The 26,406-nt window shown below is 50.6% G+C and overlaps 1 protein-coding gene across 3 annotated transcripts in view; it reads right to left on the reverse strand.

Moving 5' to 3' along the window:
• phldb2b (pleckstrin homology-like domain, family B, member 2b) overlaps nucleotides 1–26,406 on the reverse strand; it is a 517,142-nt gene that overhangs the window by 138,756 nt on the left and 351,980 nt on the right. For all 3 annotated transcript variants that reach the window (XM_072514438.1, XM_072514437.1, XM_072514436.1), the window contains 2 exons: nucleotides 14,113–14,268; nucleotides 12,195–12,305 (listed from right to left, as the gene is read on the reverse strand). In XM_072514438.1, coding sequence (XP_072370539.1) covers nucleotides 12,195–12,305; nucleotides 14,113–14,268 — 267 coding nt within the window. The remainder of the gene's footprint in view (nucleotides 1–12,194; nucleotides 12,306–14,112; nucleotides 14,269–26,406) is intronic.

Raw genomic sequence — 26,406 nt, forward strand, 5'->3', positions numbered from 1 at the left:
AGGCCCGTGCTGGTATCGACAGGGGTCTGCAGGTTTGCAGCCATGGAGCCCAGGGTGTTGGCAAACCCCGTCTGTGACAGTGCGACGCCGGCTCGCACATGGCCACTGGCGCCGATGCCCTCAGCGATGGCCTGCTGAGACTGGGCCATGGCCTGCAGAGACTGGGCCATGGCCTGCTGAGACTGGGCCATGGCCTGCTGAGACTGGGCCATGGCCTGCAGAGACTGGGCTATGGCGTTGAGCGCCTCTGCCATCTGGCGCTGGCACTGGCTCATGGCCTCCTGTGAGAGGGCAGCCATTTCCTGGGCCACAGACGCCGCCTGCACGGAAGGCCCCAGGCCTCGTAAACCATTCCCCATGTCTGACACCGTCGCAACCATTGCCTCCACCGCGGACGCCACCCGTGCGGTGTCAGCCTGGGTGGCACGCATGACCGGGACCACTCCCAGCTCCTGGACGCGGGTGGACTCCTCCACCTGCGACCGCAGCCGCCGCAAGCCGCCCGTCACCCTCTTCGCTCGTCTCCGGGTCGGTGGTTGCATCGGATCTATGTGTGGGTGTGGTAACTGCAGGAACCCGGGATCCATCTGGGCGGCAGATGTTCGCTTGGCCTGGCTGCCCTCCGACCGCCCGGTCCCTCTGCTGCTCCTACCTCCACCTGCTGTACCGGGACGGCTGTGTCGTGCGCACCAGTGAGTGTACCAGAAGCCTCATCACTAAAGTGCCCAACCGTGGTGAGTGTTTCTGCGATGGTGGAGGGTGTTGGTGACAGCAGTGGCGTTGTGTCGTGCTCTTCGTCCCACTCTGAGTCCATGGCACTTTGGGGTGGGGGTTCGTCTCCACCCATCCACTCTGAGTCACTGTCCGGTATTTCGTCTTCCTGGGTAGTGCTGTCCCGGGTAGTGCTGTCCCGGGTAGGGGTGTCCTGGGTAGTGGTGTCCTGGGTAGTGGTGTCCTGGGTAGTGGTGTCCTGGGTAGTGGTGTCCTGGCTCGGATGTGACGGGGGCCTGTGGCTGCCCCCCTCATCGCTGGGTGGTCGCTCCTGCACGTGACGGGGGTGTCGTCTCCCTGTTGCTCCAGGTCTCTCCGTCTCCCATGGTGTGCGAGGGGCATCCTGCGGGCGTCGCATGCTGGAGGGTCCGGGTCTCTCCGTCTCCCATGGTCTCCGAGGGGCATCCTGCGGGCGTCGCATGCTGGAGGGTCCAGGTCTCTCCGTCTCCCGTGGTCTCCGAGGGGCATCCTGCGGGCGTCGCATGCTGGAGGGTCCGGGTCTCTCCGTCTCCCGTGGTCTCCGAGGGGCATCCTGCGGGCGTCGCATGCTGGAGGGTCCGGGTCTCTCCGTCTCCCGTGGTCTCCGAGGGGCATCCTGCGGGCGTCGCATGCTGGAGGGTGCGGGTCTCTCCGTCTCCTGTGGTCTCCGAGGGGCATCCTGCGGGCGGTGTGCATCTGCGGGGATGGGTGCCTGGACGTTTGGTCCTGCGATACACAATGAAGCATGCATGGTTAGACATCAGGCAGTGATCAGGTGATACGGGGGAGGGGGATATAGGGGAGGGGGGATATGGGGACGGGCTGTCGGTGGCTCACTTGCTGGTGGGCCCCCGACCTCTGCATCAGCAACCTCCCGGTCCTCAGGTCCGCCAGCCAGTTCCAGGGCCCTTTCCTCGTGTACGATCAGTGGCCTCTCATCAGCGGGCCCTCCTCCAGTCCTCACATGCTCCCTATTGTTGTGTGCGCGCTTCTCCTGTGGGGGGGGGGGGGTGGTGGCAGTGGTAAAAGGCAACAGTGTTAGGCAGGTATATGAATGCACGCCATCGGTTGCGCGTGCATTGCAGAGGTTAAGGTTAGGGCTGGATTCACTTGGGGATATGGGGGATATGGGGGAGGGGGATATGGGGGAGGGGGGATATGGGGGGGATATGGGGGAGGGGGGATATGGGGGGGATATGGGGGAGGGGGGATATGGGGAGGGGGGATATGGGGGAGGGGGGATATGGGGGATATGGGGGAGAGGGGATATGGGGGAGGGGGGATATGGGGGAGGGGGGATATGGGGGAGGGGGGATATGGGGGAGGGGGGATATGGGGGAGGAGGGATATGGGGGATATGGTGGAGGGGGGATATGGGGGAGGGGGGATATGGGGGAGGTGGGAATATGGGGGATGGGGGATATGGGGGAGGGGGGGATATGGGGGAGGGGGGATATGGGGGAGGGGGGATATGGGGGAGGGGGGATATGGGGGAGGGGGGATATGGGGGATATGGGGGAGGGGGGATATGGGGGAGGGGGGATATGGGGAGGGGGGGATATGGGGAGGGGGGATATGGGGGAGGGGGGATATGGGGAGGGGGATATGGGGAGGGGGGATATGGGGAAGGGGGGATATGGGGGAGGGGGATATGGGGGAGGGGGATATGGGGGAGGGGGGTATGGGGAGGGGGGATATGGGGAGTATGGGGTATAGGGGTTATGGGGGAGGGGGGATATGGGGGAGGGGGGATATGGGGGAGGGGGGATATGGGGAGGGGGGATATGGGGGAGGGGGGATATGGGGAGGGGGATATGGGGAGGGGGATATGGGGAGGGGGGATATGGGGAGGGGGGGATATGGGGAGGGGGGATATGGGGGAGGGGGGGATATGGGGGAGGGGGGGATATGGGGAAGGGGGGATATGGGGGAGGGGAGATATGGGGGAGGGGGGATATGGGGAGGGGGGATATGGGGGAGGGGGGATATGGGGGAGGGGGGATATGGGGGAGGGGGGATATGGGGGAGGGGGGGATATGGGGGAGGGGGGGATATGGGGAGGGGGGATATGGGGGAGGGGGGATATGGGGAGGGGGGGATATGGGGGAGGGGGGATATGGGGGAGGGGGGGATATGGGGAGGGGGGGATATGGGGAGGCTCACCCTGCCTGCTCTGACGAGGTCGTTCACCTTCTTGTGGCACTGGGTGCCTGTCCGTGGTGTCAGGGCCACAGCGGTGACGGCCTCTTCCACTTCCCTCCACAGACGCCGGCTGTGGCGTGGGGCAACTCTGCGGCCGTGCCCGGGATACAGGGCGTCCCTCCTCTGCTCCACCGCGTCCAGGAGCGCCTCCACATCGCGTGACTCGAACCTCGGGGCTGAGCGACGGCCAGCCATCCAGTCGAGTGTTGCGGTCGGGTGTTGCAGTCGGTTGGGGGGGAGCAGCGCGGCCTTATGAGCCGTCACGCCGTGCAGCGCGTATGACGCTGCACGGCGTGAACCACTGCGCAAGCGCGGATCCCGTTACGTCGCTGCTAGCCCATTTCGGGCCGGAGACTATCGACCCATTTTTCTGACGTGAAGCAAGTGGGATTTGCGCCGATCGGCGGACTTTCCGCCGATAACGGAGAATTTCGCCCCTGGTCTCCACACCACAGAAAGGATGTGATTGCACTGGAGCGGGTGTAGAGGAGGTTCACCAGGAAGTTAACTGGGCTGGAGAATTCCAGCTATGAAGAGAGGTTGGTTAGGCTGGGGTTGTTCTCCTTAGAGCAGAGACGGCTCATGGGCGACCTGATCGAGGTGTACAAAATTATGAAGGACAGAGATAAGGTAGGTAGGTATGACCTGAGTAGAGGAGTCAATAACCAGGGGCATAGATTTAAGGTAAGGTGCAGGAGATTTAGAGGGGATTTGAGGAAGAACATGTTCACCCAGAGGCTGGTGGGAATCTGGAACTCCCTGCCTGAAAAGATGGTTGAGGCAGAGACCCTCATAACATTTAAGAAGCATTCAGATGAGCACTTGAAATGCTAAAGCATACAAGGCTACGGACCAATGCTGGAAAATGGGATGAGAATAGGTGTTTCATGGTCAGCACAGATACGATGGGCTGCAGGGTCTCTTTCTGTGCTGTAAAACTCTATGATTATTTGCTATCGAGCTGGATCAAGTGAGTATGACACCAGAAGATGGGGGACACAGGCGGCACAGTGTCCCTGCTGCCTCACATCACCAGGGACCCGGGATTGATTCCACCCGTGGCGACTGTGTAGAGTTTTCACGTTCTCCCAGTCTCTGCGTGGGTTTCCTCCGGGTGCTCCAGTTTCCTCCCACGGTCCAAAGATGTGCAGGTTAGGTGGGATTACAGGTGTAGTGCGGGAGTGTGGGTTTTTCAGAAAGTTGGTGCAGGCTCGATGGGCTGAATGGCCTTCGTCTGCACTATAGGGATTCTATGGATTCTATATGATGAGCAATGGTATGACTGCATTTAAAATAAAAAAGAAATATTGAATGAACTAATCAGATTCAAAGAGGATAAAACCCTTGGTTTGAACCAATGACAATCCTGCATTTTAAAATAATCTTAAGAGTTGGCTGAGTCACTATTACACATGTTTAATAACTCATTAGAAAAAGGTGTAGTACTGCAGCATGGGTGGATAGCTAATATTATACCTATACATAAGAAAGGAGCTGGAACATGTCTAGGGAACTGTAAAACAGGCAGCCAGCTGGTTGTTAAAGAGATAATGGAGGGGGCAGCTCGGTGGCACAGTGGTTAGCACTGCTACCTCATGGCGCTGAGGAACTGGGTTCAACCCCAGCCCCGGGTCACTGTCCGTGTGGAGTTTGCACATTCTCCCTGTGTTTGCCTGGGTCTCAAACCCACAATCTAAGATGTGCAGGGTAGGCGGACTGGCTAAATTGCTTCTTAATTAAAAAAAAGAAATTGGGTACTCTAAATTTTGAAAAAAGGAAGATAATGGAAGAAACATCTAGAAACCTCAAATATCACTAGGGATACTCAGCACTGATTTCAAACGGGGAAGTCTTGTTTTACCAACCTCATTGAATTTTTTTGAGAGGTAGCAGAGAAAGCAGACACGAGTAATGAAGTAGATGGACTATATTTAGATTTCCAAAAAAGCCTTTGTCAACATGTCACAAAATAGATGACTGAATTAAAGTCAGAGCATGGGAGTCAGGAAGCAACTAGCAGAATGGACAGAAAGCAGAGAGTTGGAGTCATGGGCAGCTATTCAGAGTGCCAGAAAATGAGAAGTGGGGTCTGACAAGGATCACAATTTGCTTCAATGATTTTGTTTTTGGAATCAAAGCACAATTTCTAAATTTGTGGATGGCATCAATCCGGAGGAGAACTGCAATAAATTAGAAGACATTAATACATTTTCAGAATGTGTATTTAATGCGAAAATTAATTTCAAAATAGATATGGGATAGACGTGAAAAGTAGGGAAGCTATGCTAAACATGGTTACACCACACTTGAAGGAATGCGTATCATTCCGGTCTCCATGTTAAAAAATGGATATAGACACACTGTACAGGGAGTAAAATAAAGATTTACAAAGATGATACCAAGATTATACATATCATGGTGATTGACTGTATGGAGTTTGCACGTTCTCCCCGTGTCTGCATGGGTTTCCTCCGGGTGCTCCGGTTTCCTCCCACAGTCCAAAGATGTGCAGGTTAGGTGGGGTTACGGGGATAGGATGAGGGAGTGGGCCTAAGTGGGTTCTTTTTCAGAAGGTTGGTGCAGACTCATTGGGCCGAATGGCCTCCTTCAGCGCAGTATGGAATCTATGGAGGAGAGGGTGAAAAGGTTGGGTCCCTGAAATTCAACCCAACTCAATATTATCATCAAACAATCTTTATTAATGTAAGAAGTAGGTTTACATTAACACTGCAATGAAGTTACTGTGAAAATCCCCTAGTCTCCAAACTACCCGCCTGTTCAGGTATACGGAGGGAGAATTCAGAATGTTCAATTCACCTATCAAGCAGATCTTTTCGGGAGGAAACCGGAGCACCTGGAGGAAACCCACGCACACACAGGGAGAACGTGCAGCCTCCGCACAGACAGTGACCCAAGCCGGGAATCGAACCCGGGTCCCTGCCGCTGTGAAGCAACAGTGCTAACCACTGTTCTACCGTGCCGCCCATAAATGACTGATTTGACTGTGGCTTTTACTTTCCTATCAACACTTGACTCCCATATCAATGAAGAATCTACCTCACTTAGCCTGAAAAATATTCAACGACCCAGCCTCCACTGCTCTGTGGGGAAGAGAATCTCACAAACTCACAACCCTCTGAGAGAAAAATAATCTCATCTCCATCTCATTAAACGGGAGGCCTCTTATTTTGAAACTGTATCCCCGAGTTCTAGTCTCTCCCAACACACTCTCAGCATCCACCCTGTCAAAATCCCTCAGGATCTTACATATTTCAATAAGATCATTTCTCATTCTTCTAAACTCCAATGGATACAAGTCCCGCCTGTCCAACCCTTCCTCATAAGATAACTCCCTCATCCCAGGCATCAGTCAAGTGAACCTTCTCTGCACTGTTTCTAGCATAAGAGTCAACAAGAAATCCAATATGGAATTCAGGAGAAATTTCAGTGAAACTCGCTACCACAGGTAGCGAAGTTTCATTGAAGAGAAGACTGTAGAAACATTTTGTGGGTAATTGCACACACATATATGAGGTTAAAGGAAATGGAGACAGATGATGATTGAGTTTATATGAGGAGGGATGGGAAGAGGCATGAGTGGCAAGGATTGGTTGGGTCAATAGTTTGCTATATATCCTATGTAATCCCATGAGTGGTGGAGTAGCATGGCCCCTTTAAGGGGTGGGCTTCACAGACCACATGACCGGCTCAGGGCCAATCGAGCGGGACAGCGCGAGCCCCGGCCAATAGGGAGTTTACGTGGGGCCCTGGAAGCAGAACCCTGGGCAGTGTAGACAGGGGAGCCGAAGTGTTATGATCTTTTGTTTAGTGTTCTGTGCCTGTTACTCAACTACATTTGCCTTTCATCAATAAACCTCTTTGTTAGGGCGGCATGTGGCGCAGTGGATAGCATTGGGACTGTGGCGCTGAGGACCCGGGTTCGAATCCCGGCCCTGGGTCACTATCCGTCTGGAGTTTGCACATTCTCCACATGTCAGCGTGGGTTTCACCCCCACAATCCAAAGATGTGCAAGTTAGGTGGATTGGCCACGCTAAATTGCCCCTTAATTGGAAAAAAAAATAATTGGGTACTCTAAATGTATTTAAAAAAAATAAACCTCTTTGTTTCTTACTGAAAGCCTCCAATGCATGCCTCGAGCCATCACAATTGGTAACTGAGAGTTTTCCAATAACCAGAATCCAAGGAACTTACATTGTGATGGTCTTTACAGATTGGATTGCCAAATTTTAAGAACAATAGATATCACAGAATTCAATGATCCAGTGTTTAGACAACTCAAAATATTGCCTCTACTATTGAGGAGAGGGAGAGACGGAAAATTAACTCCGAGAGCTAATTCCACAATCAGTTCATTCCCAGGAAAAACTAACACACAGAAATCATCAGTGGTCTAGTGAAATTCTGCCCTGATTTCCTTCCCCCACATTTCTGGGTCAAGAAGCAGATTGTCCCTGTTTTTATCCTTTATTTTAAAAACCATTTTCACCTCCTCTGGGCCCTCCTTTCGTTTCTATGAGTTTTTTCCCTCCATTATCATGGATAGAATTTATAGTGCAGAAGGAGGCCATTTGGCCCATCGAGTCTGCATCAGCCCTTGCATCCTACTTAAACCCACACCTCCACCTTATCCCCGTAACCCAGTAACCCCACCTATCCTTTTTGGACACTAAAAGCAATTTAGCGTGGCCAATCCACCTAACCTGCACATCTTTGGACTGTGGGAGGAAAGTGGAGCACCCGGAGGAAACCCACGCAGACACGGCGAGAAAGTGCAAACTCCACACAGACAGTCGCCCGAGGCCGGAATTGAACCCGGTCCCTGGAGCTGTGAGGCAGCAGTGCTAACCACTACAAAGAACAAAGAACAAAGAAATGTACAGCACAGGAACCAGGCCCATTGGCCCTCCAAGCCCGTGCCGACCATGCTGCCCGACTAAACTACAATCTTCTACACTTCCTGGGTCCGTATCCCTCTATTCCATCCTATTCATATATTTGTCAAGATGCCCCTTAAATGTCACTATCGTCCCTGCTTCCACCACCTCCTCCGGTAGCGAGTTCCAGGCACCCACTACCCGCTGCGTAAAAAACTTGCCTCGTACATCTACTCTAAACCTTGCCCCTCTCACCTTAAACCTATGCCCCCTAGTAATTGACCCCTCTACCCTGGGGAAAAGCCTCTGACTATCCACTCTGTCTATGCCCCTCATAATTTTGTATACCTCTATCAGGTCTCCCCTCAACCTCCTTTGTTTCAGTGAGAACAAACCGAGTTTATTCAACCGCTCCTCATAGCTAATGCCCTCCATACCAGGCAACATTCTGGTAAATCTCTTCTGCACCCTCACTAAAGCATCCACATCCTTCTGGTAGTGTGGCGACCAGAATTGAACACTATACTCCAAGTGTGGCCTAACTAAGATTCTATACAGCTGCAACATGACTTGCCAATTCTTATACTCAATGCCCCGGCCAATGAAGGCAAGCATGCCGTATGCCTTCTTGACTACCTTCTCCACCTGTGTTGCCCCTTTCAATGACCTGTGGACCTGTACTCCTAAATCTCTTTGACTTTCAATACTCTTGAGGGTTCTACCATTCACTGTATATTCCCTACCTGCATTAGACCTTCCAAAATGCATTACCTCACATTTGTCCAGATTAAACTCCATCTGCCATCTCTCCGCCCAAGTCTCCAAACAATCTAAATCCTGCTGTATCCTCTGACAGTCCTCATCGCTATCCGCAATTCCACCAACCTTTGTGTCGTCTGCAAACTTACTAATCAGACCAGTTACATTTTCCTCCAAATCATTTATATATACTACAAAGAGCAACGGTCCCAGCACTGATCGCTGTGGAACACCACTGGTCACAGCCCTCCAATTAGAAAATCATCCTTCCATTGCTACTCTCTGCCTTCTATGACCTAGCCAGTTCTGTATCCACCTTGCCAGCTCACCCCTGATCCCGTGTGACTTCACCTTTTGTACTAGTCTACCATGAGGGACCTTGTCAAAGGCCTTACTGAAGTCCATACAGACAACATTCACTGCCCTACCTGCATCAATCATCTTAGTGACCTCCTTGAAAAACTCTATCAAGTTAGTGAGACACGACCTTCCCTTCACAAAACCGTGCTGCCTCTCACTAATACGTCCATTTGCTTCCAAATGGGAGTAGATCCTGTCTCGAAGAATTCTCTCCAGTAATTTCCCTACCACTGAAGTAAGGCTCACCGGCCTGTAGTTCCCGGGATTATCCTTGCTACCCTTCTTAAACAGAGGAACAACATTGGCTATTCTCCAGTCCTCCGGGACATCCCCTGAAGACAGTGAGGATCCAAAGATTTCTGTCAAGGCCTCAGCAATTTCCTCTCCAGCCTCCTTCAGTATTCTGGGGTAGATCCCATCAGGCCCTGGGGACTTATCTACCGTAATATTTTTTAAGACACCCAACACCTCGTCTTTTTGGATCTCAATGTGACCCAGGCTATCTACACACCCTTCTCCAGACTTAACATCTACCAATTTCTTCTCTTTGGTGAATACTGATGCAAAGTATTCATTTAGTACCTCACCCATTTCCTCTGGCTCCACACATAGATTCCCTTGCCTATCCTTCAGTGGGCCAACCCTTTTCCTGGCTACCCTCTTGCTTTTTATGTACGTGTAAAAAGCCTTGGGATTTTCCTTAACCCAATTTGCCAATGACTTTTCGTGACCCCTTCTAGCCCTCCTGACTCCTTGCTTAAGTTCCTTCCTACTTTTCTTATATTCCACGCAGGCTTCGTCTGATCCCAGCCTTTTAGCCCTGACAAATGCCTCCTTTTTCTTTTTGACGAGGCCTACAATATCTCTCGTTATCCAAGGTTCCCGAAAATTGCCGTATTTATCCTTCTTCCTCACAGGAACATGCCGGTCCTGAATTCCTTTCAACTGACTCTTGAAAGCCTCCCACATGTCAGATGTTGATTTGCCCTCAAACATCCGCCCCCAATCTATGTTCTTCAGTTCCCGCCTAATATTGTTATAATTAGCCTTCCCCCAATTTAGCACATCCATCCTAGGACCACTCTTATCCTTGTCCACCAGTACTTTAAAACTTACTGAATTGTGGTCACTGTTACCGAAATGCTCCCCTACTGAAACATCTACCACCTGGCTGGGCTCATTCCCCAATACCAGGTCCAGTACCGCCCCTTCCCTAGTTGGACTGTCTACATATTGTTTTAAGAAGCCCTCCTGGATGCTCCTTACAAACTCCGCCCCGTCTAAGCCCCTGGCACTAATGAGTCCCAGTCAATATTGGGGAAGTTGAAGTCTCCCATCACCACAACCTTGTTGTTTTTACTCTTTTCCAAAATCTGTCTACCTATCTGCTCCTCTATCTCCCGCTGGCTGTTGGGAGGCCTGTAGTAAACCCCCAACATTGTGACTGCACCCTTCTTATTCCTGATCTCTACCCATATAGCTTCACTGCCCTCTGAGGTGTCCTCCCGCAGTACAGCTGTGGTATTCTCCCGAACCAGTAGCGCAACTCCGCCTCCCCTTTTACATCCCCCTCTATCCCGCCTGAAACATCTAAATCCTGGAACGTTTAGCTGCCAATCCTGCCCTTCCCTCAACCAGGTCTCTGTAATGGCAACAACATCATAGTTCCAAGTACTAATGCCACTTATTCACAGTGCTTTTGCCTTGTACCATTATCCTCCTTGTCATTGAACCATTCCTGCCCTCCACCCTTTCAGAGGACCACCCTTCTACAATTTCACTGCACTCCCCATTTCTCCGACTCTGAACTTTCCTCAAAGCGGTTTTGAGGTTCTTCTTTGGAGTATTGCGTGCAATTCTGGTCGCCGCATTATAGGAAGGATGTGGAAGCATTGGAAAGGGTGCAGAGGAGATTTACCAGAATGTTGCCTGGTATGGAGGGAAGATCTTATGAGGAAAGGCTGAGGGACTTGAGGCTGTTTTTGTTAGAGAGAAGAAGGTTAAGAGGTGACTAAATTGAGGCATACAAGATGATCAGAGGATTGGATAGGGTGGACAGTGAGAGCCTTTTTCCTCGGATGGTGATGTCTAGCACGAGGGGACATACCTTTAAATTGAGGGAAGATAGATATAGGACAGATGTCAGAGGTAGGTTCTTTACTCAGAGAGTAGTAAGGGTGTGGAATGCCCTGCCTGCAACAGTAGTGGACTCGCCAACACCAAGGACATTCAAATGGTCATTGGATAGACATATGGACGATAAGGGAATAGTGTAGATGGGCTTTAGAGTGGTTTCACAGGTCGGCGCAACATCGAAGGCCGAAGGGCCTGTACTGCACTGTAATGTTCTATGTTCTATGCCCCGCCTTCTCAATCTTGCCCCTCACCTGAGGTGTGGTGATCCTCTGGTTAAATCACCACCAGTCATCTTGCCCCCTCAAAGGGGAAAGCAGCCTATGGTCATCTGGGACTATGGCAACTTCAAATTACTGTACTTACCAATAAGAGCAGACCATTCTGTCGAAAGGTCATTGGCCTAAAACGTTCACTCCGTTTCCCTCGACATGGATCCCACCCTGAATTCATAGAATCCCTACAGGGTGGCAGGAGGCTCTCCGGCCCATCGAGGCTTCACCGACCCTCGAAAGAGCACCCTACCGAGACCCCCCCCCCCACACAAACCCCATAATCCCACATAACCTTTTGACGCAAAGGGGCAATTTAGCATGGCCAATCCACATAACCACATCTTTGGACTGTGGAAGAAACCGGAGCACCCGGAAGGAACCCACGCAGACATGGGGAGAATGTGCAAACACCGCACAGACAATAACCCTGATATCTATACTCTTGCATTTCTGGCATCATCCTTGTAAATCTTTTTTCACTGCCTCTCCAATGTCTCTGTATCCATTTTTTAACATGGAGACCAGAATGGTACACATTCCTCCAAGTGTGGGCTCAGTCATTGAAGGCTGGTATTGAACCCGGGTCCCTAGCGTTGTGAAGCAGCAGTGCTAGCCACTGTGGCATCAAGCATTTCAACCAATTCCTGTTTATAGCAGACCAATATTCCCCCGGGACCATCACCACTACCTGGAGAGCGAATTGGCCCAATAAAAGACACTGCCGATGTCTGGATTGCTTAACCAGTTGCCCTTGTGTTTTGGGGAATATTTTGGGAGTATTTGAGAGGAGAAGCATGCTCCTTTGTTTATCACACTCACTCTCTGCAGCATGGCGAGTAAGTTGTTCTTCTCCTTGGTGAAATGTTGGCGCTCCAGCTCAGTTTGTTGGACAATCTGGCCAGCCTGATTTCCCAACGATGTAATTCTTTTCTGTTGAGAAAAGCAAAGGCCAAATGAGAACAATCTTTAACCGCAGCCCATCAATCATTGAGTTTATATTGTAACAAGTACTAGTGAGCAAAATAAGTTCAAAAACATGCAATGTTTTCCTTTTGGTCAGCCAGTACTGGAATCTTGTTGGAAAGAGAGCCACATGGTTGAAGCTTTTTATCTCAAACTCATCTGGACAAATGCAACAATGTCAAATTTCAAACAATCATAACAATTTGTACGATGGGAAAAAAGTGTTCCAGCCAGTTGGTAATCAGCTATTGATTGGTCATAAAGAAAGCAATGAGGAACTATAGGCTCCTCAAGCTCCTGGATAATTCAAAAAGGTATAAGAGTCCCTTTTGTTTACACTAAGGTCCCTGTGCATGAATCTAGGTCGTTTCTAACTTTCTCTAGCCTGTTCTTTCTATATGACAACGCTTCGGGAATCAGAGCCAACTCACCAGCCAATCAGCACCTTTTTCTCCTCCATTATAAATTGTTGATTGTCCAAAATTTGGTATTCTTGCATTTGTCCTGATGAATGCGTGATGAAAAGCTTTGACGATATGTCTCTCTTCTCAATAATATATTTTCCCTCACTCCCCGACAAAACACAACTATGTTTTTTTAATCACCGGTGTGATGTTGGCATTGATGACCAATCCCTACTTGTCCTGATGGTATTAACAATCCATCTTGTTATATGGGTTTGGAGTCAGACAGAGTAGGGGTGCTAGATCCCCTCCCCATGACGGACCTGGCTGAACCAGTTGGATTCCAGCAGCTTTCATAATGAAGCTCTCTAGAGCCAGTCCACCAATTAGCAGCTCTTAATTGAAACATGTAAGATCCTGAGGGTTATTGAAGGTTGGAGAAGATGTTTCCTCTGGTGGAAGAATTTAGAACTAGGGGTTACTGTCTAAAAATAAGGGGTTGCCCATTTAAGACAGAGATGGTGAGAGATTTTTTTTCATTCAGAGGGTTGAGAGTCTTTGGACTTCGCTCAAAAGGCGGTGGAAGCAGAATCTTGAAGGCAGAGTGACATAGATTCTCAATTAACAAGCGGTGAATGGTTATTGGGGGTAGGTAGGAGGTTACAATCAGATCAGTGGTGATTTTATTGAATGGTGGAGCAGGCTCAAGGGGCTGAATGCTCCCCTCCTGCTCCTAACCTTGTACGTATGGATGTACAAGTGGTGATGGAGGGTTTCAATGCTGTGACTTCTTTAGGGGGTGGTTGACTTGCTCACTACAATTGCACCCACCTTTCCGGAGCAGCTCCCACTCCGCCAATGAAAATGTAACTAAGAAACATCCCCGATTCTGACCAGAGTGAAGTGCCAACGTTTATGTATATTACCATCACTTACATAGCCCATCTGTTGATGGTGATTTGTTAAAAATCCTACTTTGGTGTGATTGCTGTGTCTGCACTCTTTATTTGTAATGGAATCCACCAATTTAAACTATTCAGGGCTGAAAGCGAGCTTCCCCGGAGTGTGAAACGGGCTACAAACGATTCAGCATCCCGTGTGGGAAACTACATTGGGTATTGTGTGAAACAGGCTGACAATTTACTCCACTTCCATTTTAAACCATCAAAGACACTCCAACCAGTTGGAGGTTGTATTACAGTGTGGAAGGTTTACATATTGAGCTTCATTCAGAAAGCATATGAACAGGGCCTTCAAAAGACATAAACTCATTTGTACAGTCTGCTCGATTGCTGGTCAGTGGAAGTCCTGAGAGATTTGCTAATCATGGTCTCTGAGGTCCAGCAACAACGAGAGTCAGCGATCCTCACCTCCCTTGTTGCAATACTCTGTTGGTACTCAGCCATTTCACACAGGAGCTGTTTGGAGAGATTCTCCTTCTCCTCTTCAAGCCGGCTCTGCCGTTCCAGCTGCTGAAACTCCAAATCGTCGTATCGTTTCACCTCTGAATCCAATTGCTCACCATCCTGCAGGGAAATAATTCCATTAAATACTTGTTACACTGCATCCGGGATCGCGGCATTGCATCCGGGAACTCGTCACCGCAATAATGGTCGCTCCATTACAATAACATGGATCATTCCATTAAAACCGGGATTGTTCTACAACAGACATTGCTGTCTCTTTTGCTCCCTCAGTCTTTTCATTCTTCTTCCTGGGTACCATGTACAGTTCCATTGGCCCATTCCCCACAACACAGAAACCTGGGGACTGTCAGGTCACCATTGCCTGACCATATCTCCCTGTGGTCACCAACCCTCACCAGCTGCACCTACTGGAGAAGCCTGCATTATCACTCACTTTGAATGAAATTCTGATAACCAAGCTGTACACCAGGTGACACGTAACACCTCTCCCGCTTCAGGCAGAAACGCCAATCTTCCCTCAACGACACTGCCCCAACGAGTGAGAGATTGAAGTGGAACATGACCAAGAAACTCTACAATAGATACTTCAGCAAATAAAAGATTTGGAGGTGATGAGGACTTTGAATTAGATCATCAGCAATCAAACTGACAGGAAGCAGGACTCCATTTTCTCAGCTTTCAACAGAATGATGATTTTCAGAGGAGAACATAAAGCAGTACAGCACAGAACAGGCCCTTCGGCCCTCGATGTTGTGCCGAGCATTGTCCGAAACTAAGATCAAGCTACCCCACTCCCTGTCATTCTATCTAACCCCCTCATTACCTTATAAACCTCTATTAAGTCACCTCTCATCCTCCTCCGCTCCAAAGAGAAAAGCCCTAGCTCCCTCAACCTTTCCTCATAAGACCTATCCTGCAAACCAGGCAGCATCCTGGTAAATCTCCTTTGCACGCTTTCCAATGCTTCCACATCCTTCCTATAATGAGGTGACCAGAACTGCACACAATACTTCAAATGTGGTCTCACCAGGGTCATGTACAGTTGCAGCATAACCCCGCTGCTCTTAAACTCAAGCCCCCTGTTAATAAACGCTAACGCACTATAGGCCTTCTTCACGGCTCTATCCACTTGCGTGGCAACCTTCAGTGATCTGTGGACATGAACCCCAAGATCTCTCTGTTCCTCCACATTCCTCAGAACCCTGCCGTTGACCCTCTAATCCACATTAAAATTTGTCCTACCAAAATGAATCACCTCACACTTATCAGGGTTAAACTCCATCTGCCATTTTTCGGCCCAGCTCTGCATCCTATCAATGTCTCGTTGCAGCCTACAACAGCCCTCCACCTCATCCACTACTCCACCAATCTTGGTGTCATCAGCAAATTTACTGACCCACCCTTCAGCCCCCTCCTCCAGGTTATTTATAAAAATCACAAATAGCAGAGGACCCAGCACTGACCCCTGTGGTACACCGCTGGTAACTGGTCTCCAGTCTGAAAATTTTCCACCCACTACCACCCTCTGTCTTCTATGTGATAGCCAGTTACTTATCCAATTGGCCAAATTTCCCTCTATCCCACACCTCCTTACTTTCTTCATGAGCCGGCCATGGGGAACCTTATCAAACGCCTTACTAAAATCCATGTATACAACATCAACCGCTCTACCTTCATCTACACACTTAGTTACCTCCTCAAAGAATTCAATCAAATCTGTGAGGCAAGATCTACCCTTCACAAATCCGTGTTGACTATCGCGGATTAAGCTGCATCTTTCCAAATGGTCATAAATCCTATCCTTCAGGACCTTATCCATTATCTTCCTGACCACCGAAGTAAGACTAACTGGCCTATAATTACCAGGGTCATTCTTATTCCCTTTCTTGAGCAGAGGAACAACATTCGCCACTCTCCAGTCCTCTGGCACTATCCCCATGAACAGCGAGGACCCAAAGATCAAAGCCAAAGGCTCTGCAATCTCATCCCTTGCCTCCCAGAGAATCCTTGAGTATATCCCATCTGGCCCAGGGGATTTGTCGACTCTCAGGTTCTTCAAAATTGCTAATACATCCTTCCTCAGAACATCTACTTCCTCCAGCCTACCCACCTGAATCACACTCTCATCCTCAAAAACATGGCCCCTCTCCTTTGTGAACACTGAAGAAAGGTATTCATTCAACGCCTCTCCTATTTATTCTGACTCCATGCACAAGTTCCCACTACTGTCCTTGATCGGCCCTACCCTCACCCTGGTCATTATTTGATTTCTCACATAAGAGTAAAAAGCCTTGGGGTTTTCCTTGATCCAACCCGCCAAGGACTTATCATGCCCCCTCCTAGCTTTCCTAAGCCCTTTTGTCAGCTCATTCCTTGCTACCTTGTAACCCTCAAGCGACCCGACTGAACCTTGTTTTCTCATCCATGCATACTCTTCCTTTTACCTCTTGACAAGACAGTCAACCTCTTTTGTGAACCATGGTTCCCTCACACGGCCATTTCCTCCCTGCCTGACAGGGACATGCCTATCACGGACACACAGTATTTGTTCCTTGAACAAGCTCCACATTTCATTTGTGCCTTTCCCTGACAGTTTCTGTTCCCATCTTATGCTCCCTAATTCTTGCCTAATCGCATCATAATAACCCCTCCCCCAATTATAAACCTTGCCCTGCCGTATGGCCCTAGACCTCTCCATTGCAATAGTGAAAGACACCGAATTGTGGTCACTATCTCCAAAGTGCTCTCTCACAAACAAATCTAACACTTGGCCCGGTTCATTACCCAGTACCAAATCCAATGTGGCACCCCCTCTTGTCGGCCTATCCACACATTGGGCGAAATTCTCCCCCAACGGCGCGATGTCTGCCGACTGGCGCCAAAAACGGCGCCAATCAGACGGGCATCATGCCGGCCCAAAGGTGCGGAATGCTCCGCATCTTTGGGGGCCGAGCCCCAACATTGAGGGGCTAGGCCGGCGTCGGAGGGATTTCCGCCCCGCCAGCTGGCGGAAATGGCGTTTGTTGCCCCGCCAGCTGGCGGAAATGTGTTTGTTGCCCCGCCAGCTGGCGCGGAAATGCGGCGCATGCGCGGGAGCGACAGCGGCCGCCGACAGTCTCCCGCGCATGCGCAGTGGGGAGAGTCTCTTCCGCCTCCGCCATGGTGGAGGCCGTGGCGGAGGCGGAAGGGAAAGAGTGCCCCCACGGCACAGGCCCGCCCGTGGATCGGTGGGCCCCGATCGCGGGCCAGGCCACCGTGGGGGCACCCCCGGGGTCAGATCGCCCCGCGCCCCCCCCAGGACCCCGGAGCCCGCCCATGCCGCCTGGTCCCGCCGGTAAATACCAGCTTTGATTTACGCCGGCGGGACAGGCAATTTCTGGGCGGGACTTCGGCCCATCCGGGCCGGAGAATTGAGCGGGGGGTCCCGCCAACCGGCGCGGCCCGATTCCCGCCCCCGCCCAATCTCCGGTACCGGTGACTTCGGCGGGGGCGAGATTCACGGCGGCCAACGGCCATTCTCCGACCCGGCGGGGGGTCGGAGAATGACGCCCATTGTGTCAGGAAACCCTCCTGCACACACTGTATAAAAACTGCCCCATCCGAACTGTTTAACCTATAGAGGTTCCAATCAATATTTGGAAAGTTACAGTCACCCATGACAACTACCCTGAGACCTCCACACCTATCCATAATTTGTTTTGCAATTTCTTCCTCCACATCTCTACTACTATTTGGGGACCTATAGGAAACACCTAACAATGTGACCACTTCTTTCCTATTTCTAACTTCGGCCCTTATTACCTCAGTAGGCAGATCCCCTTCGAACTGCCTTTCTGCAGCCGTTAAACTATCCTTGATTAACAATGCCACTCCTCCACCTCTTTTACCACCATTCCTACTCTTACTGAAACATCTATATCCCGGAACTTCCAACAACCATTCCTGTCCCTGTTCTAACCATGTCTCCGTAATGGCCACAACATCATAGTCCCAAGTACCAATCCACGCTCCAAGTTCACCTACCTTATTCCGGATGCTCCTTGCATTGAAGTAGTGATACACTTCAACCCACCTTTCTGTAGGCTGGTACACTCCTGCGACCTTGATACCCTCCTCAGTACCTCACTACTCTCAACACTGGCTTCTGGAACACAGCTCATTTTCCCAGCCCCCTGACAAATTAGTTTAACCCCCCCCCGCCGAAGAGCCGTAGCAAATTTCCCTCCCAGGATATTGGTGCCCCTCTGGTTCAGGTGCAAACCATCCTGTCTGTACAGGTCCCACCTTCCCCAGAATGTGCTCCAATTATCCACATACCTGAAGCCCTCCTTCCTACACCATCCCTGCAGCCACGTGTTTATCTGCGCTCTCTCCCTGTTCCTCACCTCACTAGCACGGGCACCGGCAACAAACCAGAGATGACAACATGGTTTGTCCTGGATCTCAGCTTCCACCCTAGCTCCCGAAATTCCTGTTTTAAAGAGGGGGGTAGAGAGGAACTTTAATGTCCCATTTTTGCCAACCCAGCTTGCTTACAGATATTGAGACACGGGGGTGGTACAGTGGCGCAGTGGTTAGCACTGCTGCCTCATGACATAGAGGACCCGGGTTCGATCCCTGGGTCACTGTCCGTGTGGTGTTTGCACATTCTCCCCGTGTTTGCGTGGGTTTCACCCCCACTACCCAAAGATGTGCAGGGTAGGTGGATTGGCCACGCTAAATTGTCCCTTAATTGGAAAAAACGAATTGGATACTCTAAATTTATTAAACAAAAGAGACAGGTTACTTTAAGGAATGCTAAATTTGTCTTGAAGCTTGTTCATAAAAATTACATTTATCCATTGTTTTGATTTATAGCAAGATAAATTTCTAATTCCTTGGCAGAATTCTCCCAAAAGGTTTCTAAGTGAGGTCTCCGACGGGAACCAAGGTGCAATTCCCTCCAGGTGGTTTGGTGCCATTTGGTCACAATCCACCCACACTTAAGACATTTTTTTGAAGGGGGTTGTGTTTTGCAGCTGCATTTGAGAGGGTCGGGGTTTAAACATGGCAACAAGCCCAGCATCACAGGGATCAGGATCCTTACTTAAAGTGACAGTCAAGGCGCACCCCCACCCCCCCCCCCCTCCCCGCCCCCCCAATCACCAGTACCAGCAACCCCTCCCCCATCATACATCAGTGACACCTCGGTATGGGGTCGCCAGATGGCCCTGCCCTCTCGGGTCCCATCCCTCTCAGGCACCGCCCATTGGCAGTGCCAACCTGGCACTAATGTGTCAAATACCTGACCATCCGGGGGGCTCAAATGTCCTCCAAGCGCAACCCCTCCCCCTCCCCTGGCGTGGTAATCACATCTGCTCTCTGGTCACCACATCTGGTCCCTGGTGGAGACCAGTAGTGATTCCCACTGGCCTCGCTGTATGGCAGCAGAATGTAGAACACTGGGAGCCGGGAGAATCCGGCTTGAAACAGTCCCACATATTAACATGTTCATTTACATAAACTAATCTGGGACATGCCCAGCGAGGACATGAAGCAGATTACGTCACCTGTAGCATGCCGGAAGCATTGCTCACTGGTTGCCGCCCGGTTTGGACCCCGTCTAGGTTCTTTCCCACTATTTTCCCAGCATAGCAGGATGTGTGCCAGGCACAACGAGGCCGGTAAATCCCCCCACTCTCCCCCAACCTTATCTTTTGAAAGATTTGCACAGTGAGAAAAGAAAACTAAATGTGATCCCTTAAGTGAAAAGATTAGACACTGTAACGAGTTAACATCAGGAGCACCTGACAAAGTCACATGATGAAGAGATGGAGATATACAATCTTGTGAGATGTAGATAGTTCTAAAAATAAACAAGAATGGCTCTTTTTTATGAATAACAGATTAAAGTAGCATTCTTACATAACAGGCAAGCCCTGACGAAACCCTGGCCACCATTCAACGAAAATATTTCAAAATGTCACTTTGGGCACGATTGGCAGGGTGTTCCCCGACGGCCACACGGCCCAGCCCATATTCAACGGCACTTAGTGCCAAAAATAAACCCCCACGAGCTTCTTGCCATGACTGGCTGTCTCGCCGTCTGATATGCCAGACTCGAGCCTCGGCAGCTTGCCACTAACAAGGGGGAGCTGCTTTTAAACGCACCGTCACCACTCACTCCCAGTCAACGCACGGGCATGACAGCGTGCACACCTGCTCCTTGCTTTGGCGATTCTCACCTGGGCCGGCTTCTCGACACCGTGGATGAGAGACAGGCACTTTGTTCCCCCGAGGGAGTTGGAGGGCCAGCAGCAGGGTCTGCAATGCCGCCTGGGAGACAGTGGAAGTGGCTGTCAGCACGGGCATCATGACCAGGAGGACTGCCACCTAATATCTGACGAAGACCAATGACCTCCACCAAGTTACCATCTTCCTCCGGGCATCAGTTCCTCCTGCCAGCCCTCAAATTCCCAACCCCTCCCTGACACCTCCCACTTTCCCACACCTGATCTTCATGTTTGTTCCTCAGAACCCCTGGTACCCACCAGCATAACCGCTTCATGTCCAGGTGCGGTGCAGACACATGCCAGCTGCTAAACACCCCCATGACCCATCAAGCGTGCAGCACACAATGCCTTCTCTTTATCCCCGCAGGAGAAGGTACCCCACAATAAATGGGAAAGGGCAAAGACAGGGAGCAGGATGGCAGAGATCTGAGTCCTCACCCCCAATGAAGAACGGGTCCCGGGAATCGTGGGGTTGCCCGAGGAGAGAGCAGTCAATGGCAGTAAGGTTGGCCTGCGCCAGAGTTGAGGATCCACTGCCCCATCATCTAGATGATCTGTCTCAAGTGAGTAGTTCACGTAAGGCAGGACAATCCTTCTCTCTCACTGACTACATGTCCATTGTCTCACGGAATTTCCATTTGATGAGGCCGGGCAACCCAGAGTTCATCCCCCCCAAGAGACCACATCGGCGGAGAGCTCTGCGGATACCACCATTGAGGCATCACTATCACCCCCATCTTCGACCCGTGCAGAAACATTATTCTCAGGCTTCTGGGGCACAATCTGGTGAGCACCACACAGTTGCTGATGCGCATCAGGTGGAGGCAGGAACATCCAAGGGAGTCAGAAGTCGGAGGTCTGCTGGATCCCAGGACTCAGCTGGGTCCCAGTCAGATGCTGAACCTCTGGACAAGGTTCTCCCAGAGCTGATGAAGATGATCGACCAAAACCGTGACATTCAGGAGGGCATATTAGTGACATTCCAGCGATTGCACAGCCGATTGGAGGAGACCCAATCGGGCGCCATCAGGGAGGAGGAAGCGCTGGAGGCCAACTCAGGGCTTTCCACAAAGAAAATGACAGCAGTCTCCAGTTCTTCCAAATCGCCCCCTCCTGACACCGACGCATCTCAAGGGCAGCAGGCAGAACAGGGTGGCCTGGCGAAGCCTGTGACACAGGTAAGTCGGTCAAGGCCTTCCGGTTCCAGGTCCTCCAGAGGACGTCCGCCAAGGGCATCAAAGGTTACAGCGCGCAGAAAGCACCACCTCTGATGAGCATCCTGCAGACACACCTAGATGTAGCAGTACACCACGAAAGATCAAGAAAATTGAAGAGCACTGACCGGGCACTGGGGTCACTATCTGTAGCTTGGATCAAATGTTCACTATTAAAACATGTTACACCTGATACATGTGTGCAGCCTCCGTCACGTTAATCTTCACAGCGGGCCTGCCTGCACCCCCACCCCCTGTTGCCCTCCACTCCACCCATTCCAAGTAGTCCAAGATCAAACGCCCCCAGTGCAGACCTCGTTCAGAGGATGGGTGTGAGCGGGCTGTCAGCAAAAGACAGGACTTTTTCAGAGAATGAGGAACAGCAGAGCATGTCACATCGCTGCTGTGCCAGATTGTGGAGGGCACAGCAGACCATAACAAAGTCGAAGAATCTCCGGGGGATGTACTGCAGGGCATCACCTGTATTTTGAGCCGTCCGATGCACTGCTCAATGACAGCACGGGTGGCAACATGGGCCTCGTTATAACGGGTCTTCTCATCGGTCTTTGGCCTCCGCACTGGTGTCATCAGCCAGGACCTCAGCAGGTACCTCTTGTACTCCATGAGCCAATCCGTCATCCTGAAGAAGCCAGGGATCTCCAACTACCCAGGATGTGTCTGTCATGCACGCCCTCTGGGTACTGGGCACACAAGTGCATGAGATGGAGGTGGTGGTTGCACTCGGGTTGAACATTCAAGGAGTGAAACCCTTTCCTATTAAATACGTGCACTCCCGGGGAAGCAGGGTGGCACAGTGGTTAGCACTGCTGCCTCACGTGCCAAGGACCCGGGTTCAATCTCGGCCACGGGTCACTGTCCGTGTGGAGTTTGCACATTCTCCCCGTGTCTGCGTGGGTCTCACCTCCACAACCCAAAAAGCTGTGCAGGGTAGGTGAATTGGCCACGCTAAATTGCCCCTTAATTGGCAAAAAAGAATTGGTTATTCTAAATTTATTAAAAAATAAATTTTTTAAAAAGCGTACTCCCCGATGCCCCGGTGCGCGCAAGGTGACATGCGTGCCATCAATTACCCCCTGGATCTAGGGCAACCTGGCGATGACTGCAAATCCTGCAGCCCAAGCATCTTGGTGGGTCTGGTGTAGCTCAAAGGTGATAAAGTCTGATTCCCGGGTATACAGGGCATCCGTGATCTCCCGGATGCACCTGTGGGCTGTGGATTGTGAAATGTCAATCCACTGAAACCTTTGCGTGTCCAGGGAATTCTGGAATATTAAAACCAATGGATCCACCATCTCCACCGCAAATTCCTTTAACACCCTAGGATGTTGGACATCAGGCTCGGGGGACTCTAGAAGGCTAGCTACAGCTAGGAGTGTTCCTCCTATAGCGCCAATATCTAGCCATTCTTCCTCAGACTCCTCTTTCTCCAAATAACAAGTGGTGATTGTGGGAGGTGACAACAAATCTCCAAAAGGAATGCTCCTGATCTCTTGGTCCGCACCAGCATAGCCCAACTCCACTGAGGATATCCTATGTGCTGAAGATAATGTCCACAAAGTAATGCAACAAACCGGAGAGCTTGGGGAAACCTGACAACCTGACTTCAGAGCAGGATAAATGATAAAATAGGACAACATCTCATTTCTATGTTATGGAATCCCAACAGTGCAGAAGGAGGCTATTCAGCCCATCGAGTCTGCACTGACCCGCCGAAAGAGCACTCCACCCAGGTCCACTGCCCCATCCACCTTGCCCTATCCCCGCAACCCAGTAACCTAACCTGACATCTTTGGACACTAAAGGGCAATTTAACATGACCAATCCACCTAACCTGCACATCTTTGGACACTAAGGGGCAAGTTAACATGACCAATTCACCTAACCTGCCCATCTTTAGGGGCAATTTAACATGACCAATTCACCTAACCTGCACATCTTTGGACACTAAGGGGCAATTTAACATGACCAATCCACCTAACCTGCACATCTTTGGACACTATGGGGCAAATTAACATGATCAATTCACCTAACCTGCACATCTTTGGACACTAAAGGGCAATTTATCATGACCAATCCACTAACCTGCACATCTTTGGCCTGTGGGAGGAAAATTGGCATCCTGATCTCTCGTTACACAGGGGAGTTCAGGTAAGCGTAGCTCCCCAGTCTACAATATGGGCCTATGTGCGGCCTCATGATGTCACAGAACAAAGCGACGTACACCATGTGTTCTGGGCGTTGAGTATGATCAGAAGCTAGTGGAAGGTGTTCTCAGAATTGCAAATATATTACAGTAAAGTTGGAGTGTTTTGCAGGCAGCGGTCTTTGAGAATTTACTGAAACTACAATCGAACCACAGTCATTTATGGTGACAGCGGTAAAAAAGACGGCAGTAGAAAAATCTCTCTCTCTACTGGAGTGATGAGGTGTAGCGAAAGCCTGTGGTTCAGGAGAATCCCTCGATTTGACACTACATTCCAAATGAGCGATATCTCCACTATTCCACAAGCTGACACATGGTGCAGAACAAGGTGTAATAACCCCATGTGGTTGGCCATTGTAAATCAGATGTGAGGCTATTGTGCATTCTGAAGCGGGTCAGCATGCAAGAGAATGAGGCAGAAATAGACTGTGTCCTGTAGCTGAGGGACCGAGAACTGAACAACTTGCATTCATATGTTGCCTGGAACACAGCAAGGTGCTTAACAGGAGCGCTAACGGACAAGGTTTGACACCGAGATACACATGATATTAGGATGGCTAAACTTGGTCAAAGAGGTAGGTTTTAGCAACTTGAAAAAGGAGAGAGATAGAAAGGATTAGGGAGAATTCCAGAGATTAGAACCTTGGCGGCTGAAGACAAGGCACCAGTGGTGGAGTGAAGATATTTTTGATGTTCAAGAAGCCAAAACTCAAGGAGTGCAGAGATCTCAAATTGCAGGGATAAAGGAGATTACAAAACAGAAACTGTAAGTGACTCATCAGTAAATCTGCTTTTCTCTCTCTCTACTATGAACACACACAACCTGCCCCCCCCCCCCCACACACACAAGCCCATTACTAACATACATACCCTCACACATACACAAATACCCACCACTGCCACCACACATAACCCATAAATCTCACACATTCACCCACAGCTACCAACATACACACACCCCCACCCCACCCACAGAAACTCAAATACCCCCACCCACACACAGCTACCCACATACATGCCGCCCACACACACTTTGCTACCACATACATACCCCAACCCACACAGACACACTTCTACCCACATACATACCACCCCACATTAGTACACACATACACACACTCAGACGCACACAAGGATGCATTGTTTTGAAAAACAACACAGCTTGGTTTAACAAACTCCATGATAAACTTTGCCTGCAAAAGATTTTTGAAATTTGTGCTTCGAGCTGTTTTTCAACTATTTCTGGAATAAGCAGTTCGGTATTAAAGCTGTTCAGTTACTGCATGTCACAGATGGGGCTGGGCGATAATGAAGTGCTGGGTGCAACAACACAATTCTGGCCAAGGTGGCAACACCGAAGGCAAGGGCCGGGATTCTCCGAGCCCCTGCGCCGCAATCGCACTTGGCGCGGACCGGAGAATCATCCGCCAGCCATGCGCACGCGGTCAATGCGGCGCCGGTCGGGGGCCGATGAAAGAGGCGCCCGCAGTGATTCTCCGCAGTCGACCGGCCGAGTTCCCGGCGGATTCCGCCGGCGTGGTTCCCATATGGTTTCACCCGGCGAGAACTCGGCATTGCGGCTGCGGAGGCCGTCCTGGTGGGGGGGGGGGATCATAATCCGGGGGGGGGGGTGCCCTCAACGATGGCCAGGACCGCAATCGGGGGCAACCGATCTGTGGGCGCGCGCATTCCGGAGGGGGGGGGCTAGCTTCTCCCGCGCTGGCCCGCTGTAAGGCACGGGGGCCGGCGTGAAAACGGCTGCCACGCGCATGTGCGGACCCGCGGCCGGAAGCGCAGAGCCCTGTATCGGCAGCAGGAGCTGTGGGGAGAACACCGGGGCCCTACTATCCACCTGAACTCCGGAGAATCACTCCAGACTTTTCAAAAAAGGTCTGGAGTGATTTGCGCCCGTTTTCCGGCGGGCGTGGAGACAGAGCCCCATTTTCGGAGAATCCCAGCCCAGGTTTCGGGGGAGATACGGAGATCATCAAGTCAGAGTAATAATCAAATTGGCTAAAGGGATGAGTATACTCATATTGAAAAACAGGAAGACTTTGGGTTGTTTTCGGTGTTCTGTTGAACCACTGTTTCTTGACAGTAGAAATCTAGATTAATGAGGGCTAAGTCAGTATGTGGAAATATTTTATCATAAGAGTTATAGAATCATAGAATCATACAGCACAGAAAAGGTCCTTTGGCCCATCGAATCTGCCGATCAAAAATCATGACCTAACTATTCTAATCCTATTTTCTAGCACGAGGCCCATAGCCTTGTATGCACTGGCTTCGCAAGTGCACGCCTAAATACTTCTTTAATGTTATAGAACATAGAACAATACAGCGCAGTACAGGCCCTTCGGCCCACGATGTTGCACCGAAACAAAAGCCATCTAACCTACACTATGCCATTATCATCCATATGAGGGTCTCTGCCTCCATCACCCTTTCAGGCAGCGAGTTCCAGACTCCCACCACCCTCTGGGTGGAAAGGATTTCCTCACATCCCCTCTAAACCTCCTGCCCCTTA

The sequence above is a fragment of the Scyliorhinus torazame genome, chromosome 8, assembly GCF_047496885.1.
Source record: "Scyliorhinus torazame isolate Kashiwa2021f chromosome 8, sScyTor2.1, whole genome shotgun sequence".
Lineage (NCBI taxonomy): Eukaryota > Metazoa > Chordata > Chondrichthyes > Carcharhiniformes > Scyliorhinidae > Scyliorhinus > Scyliorhinus torazame.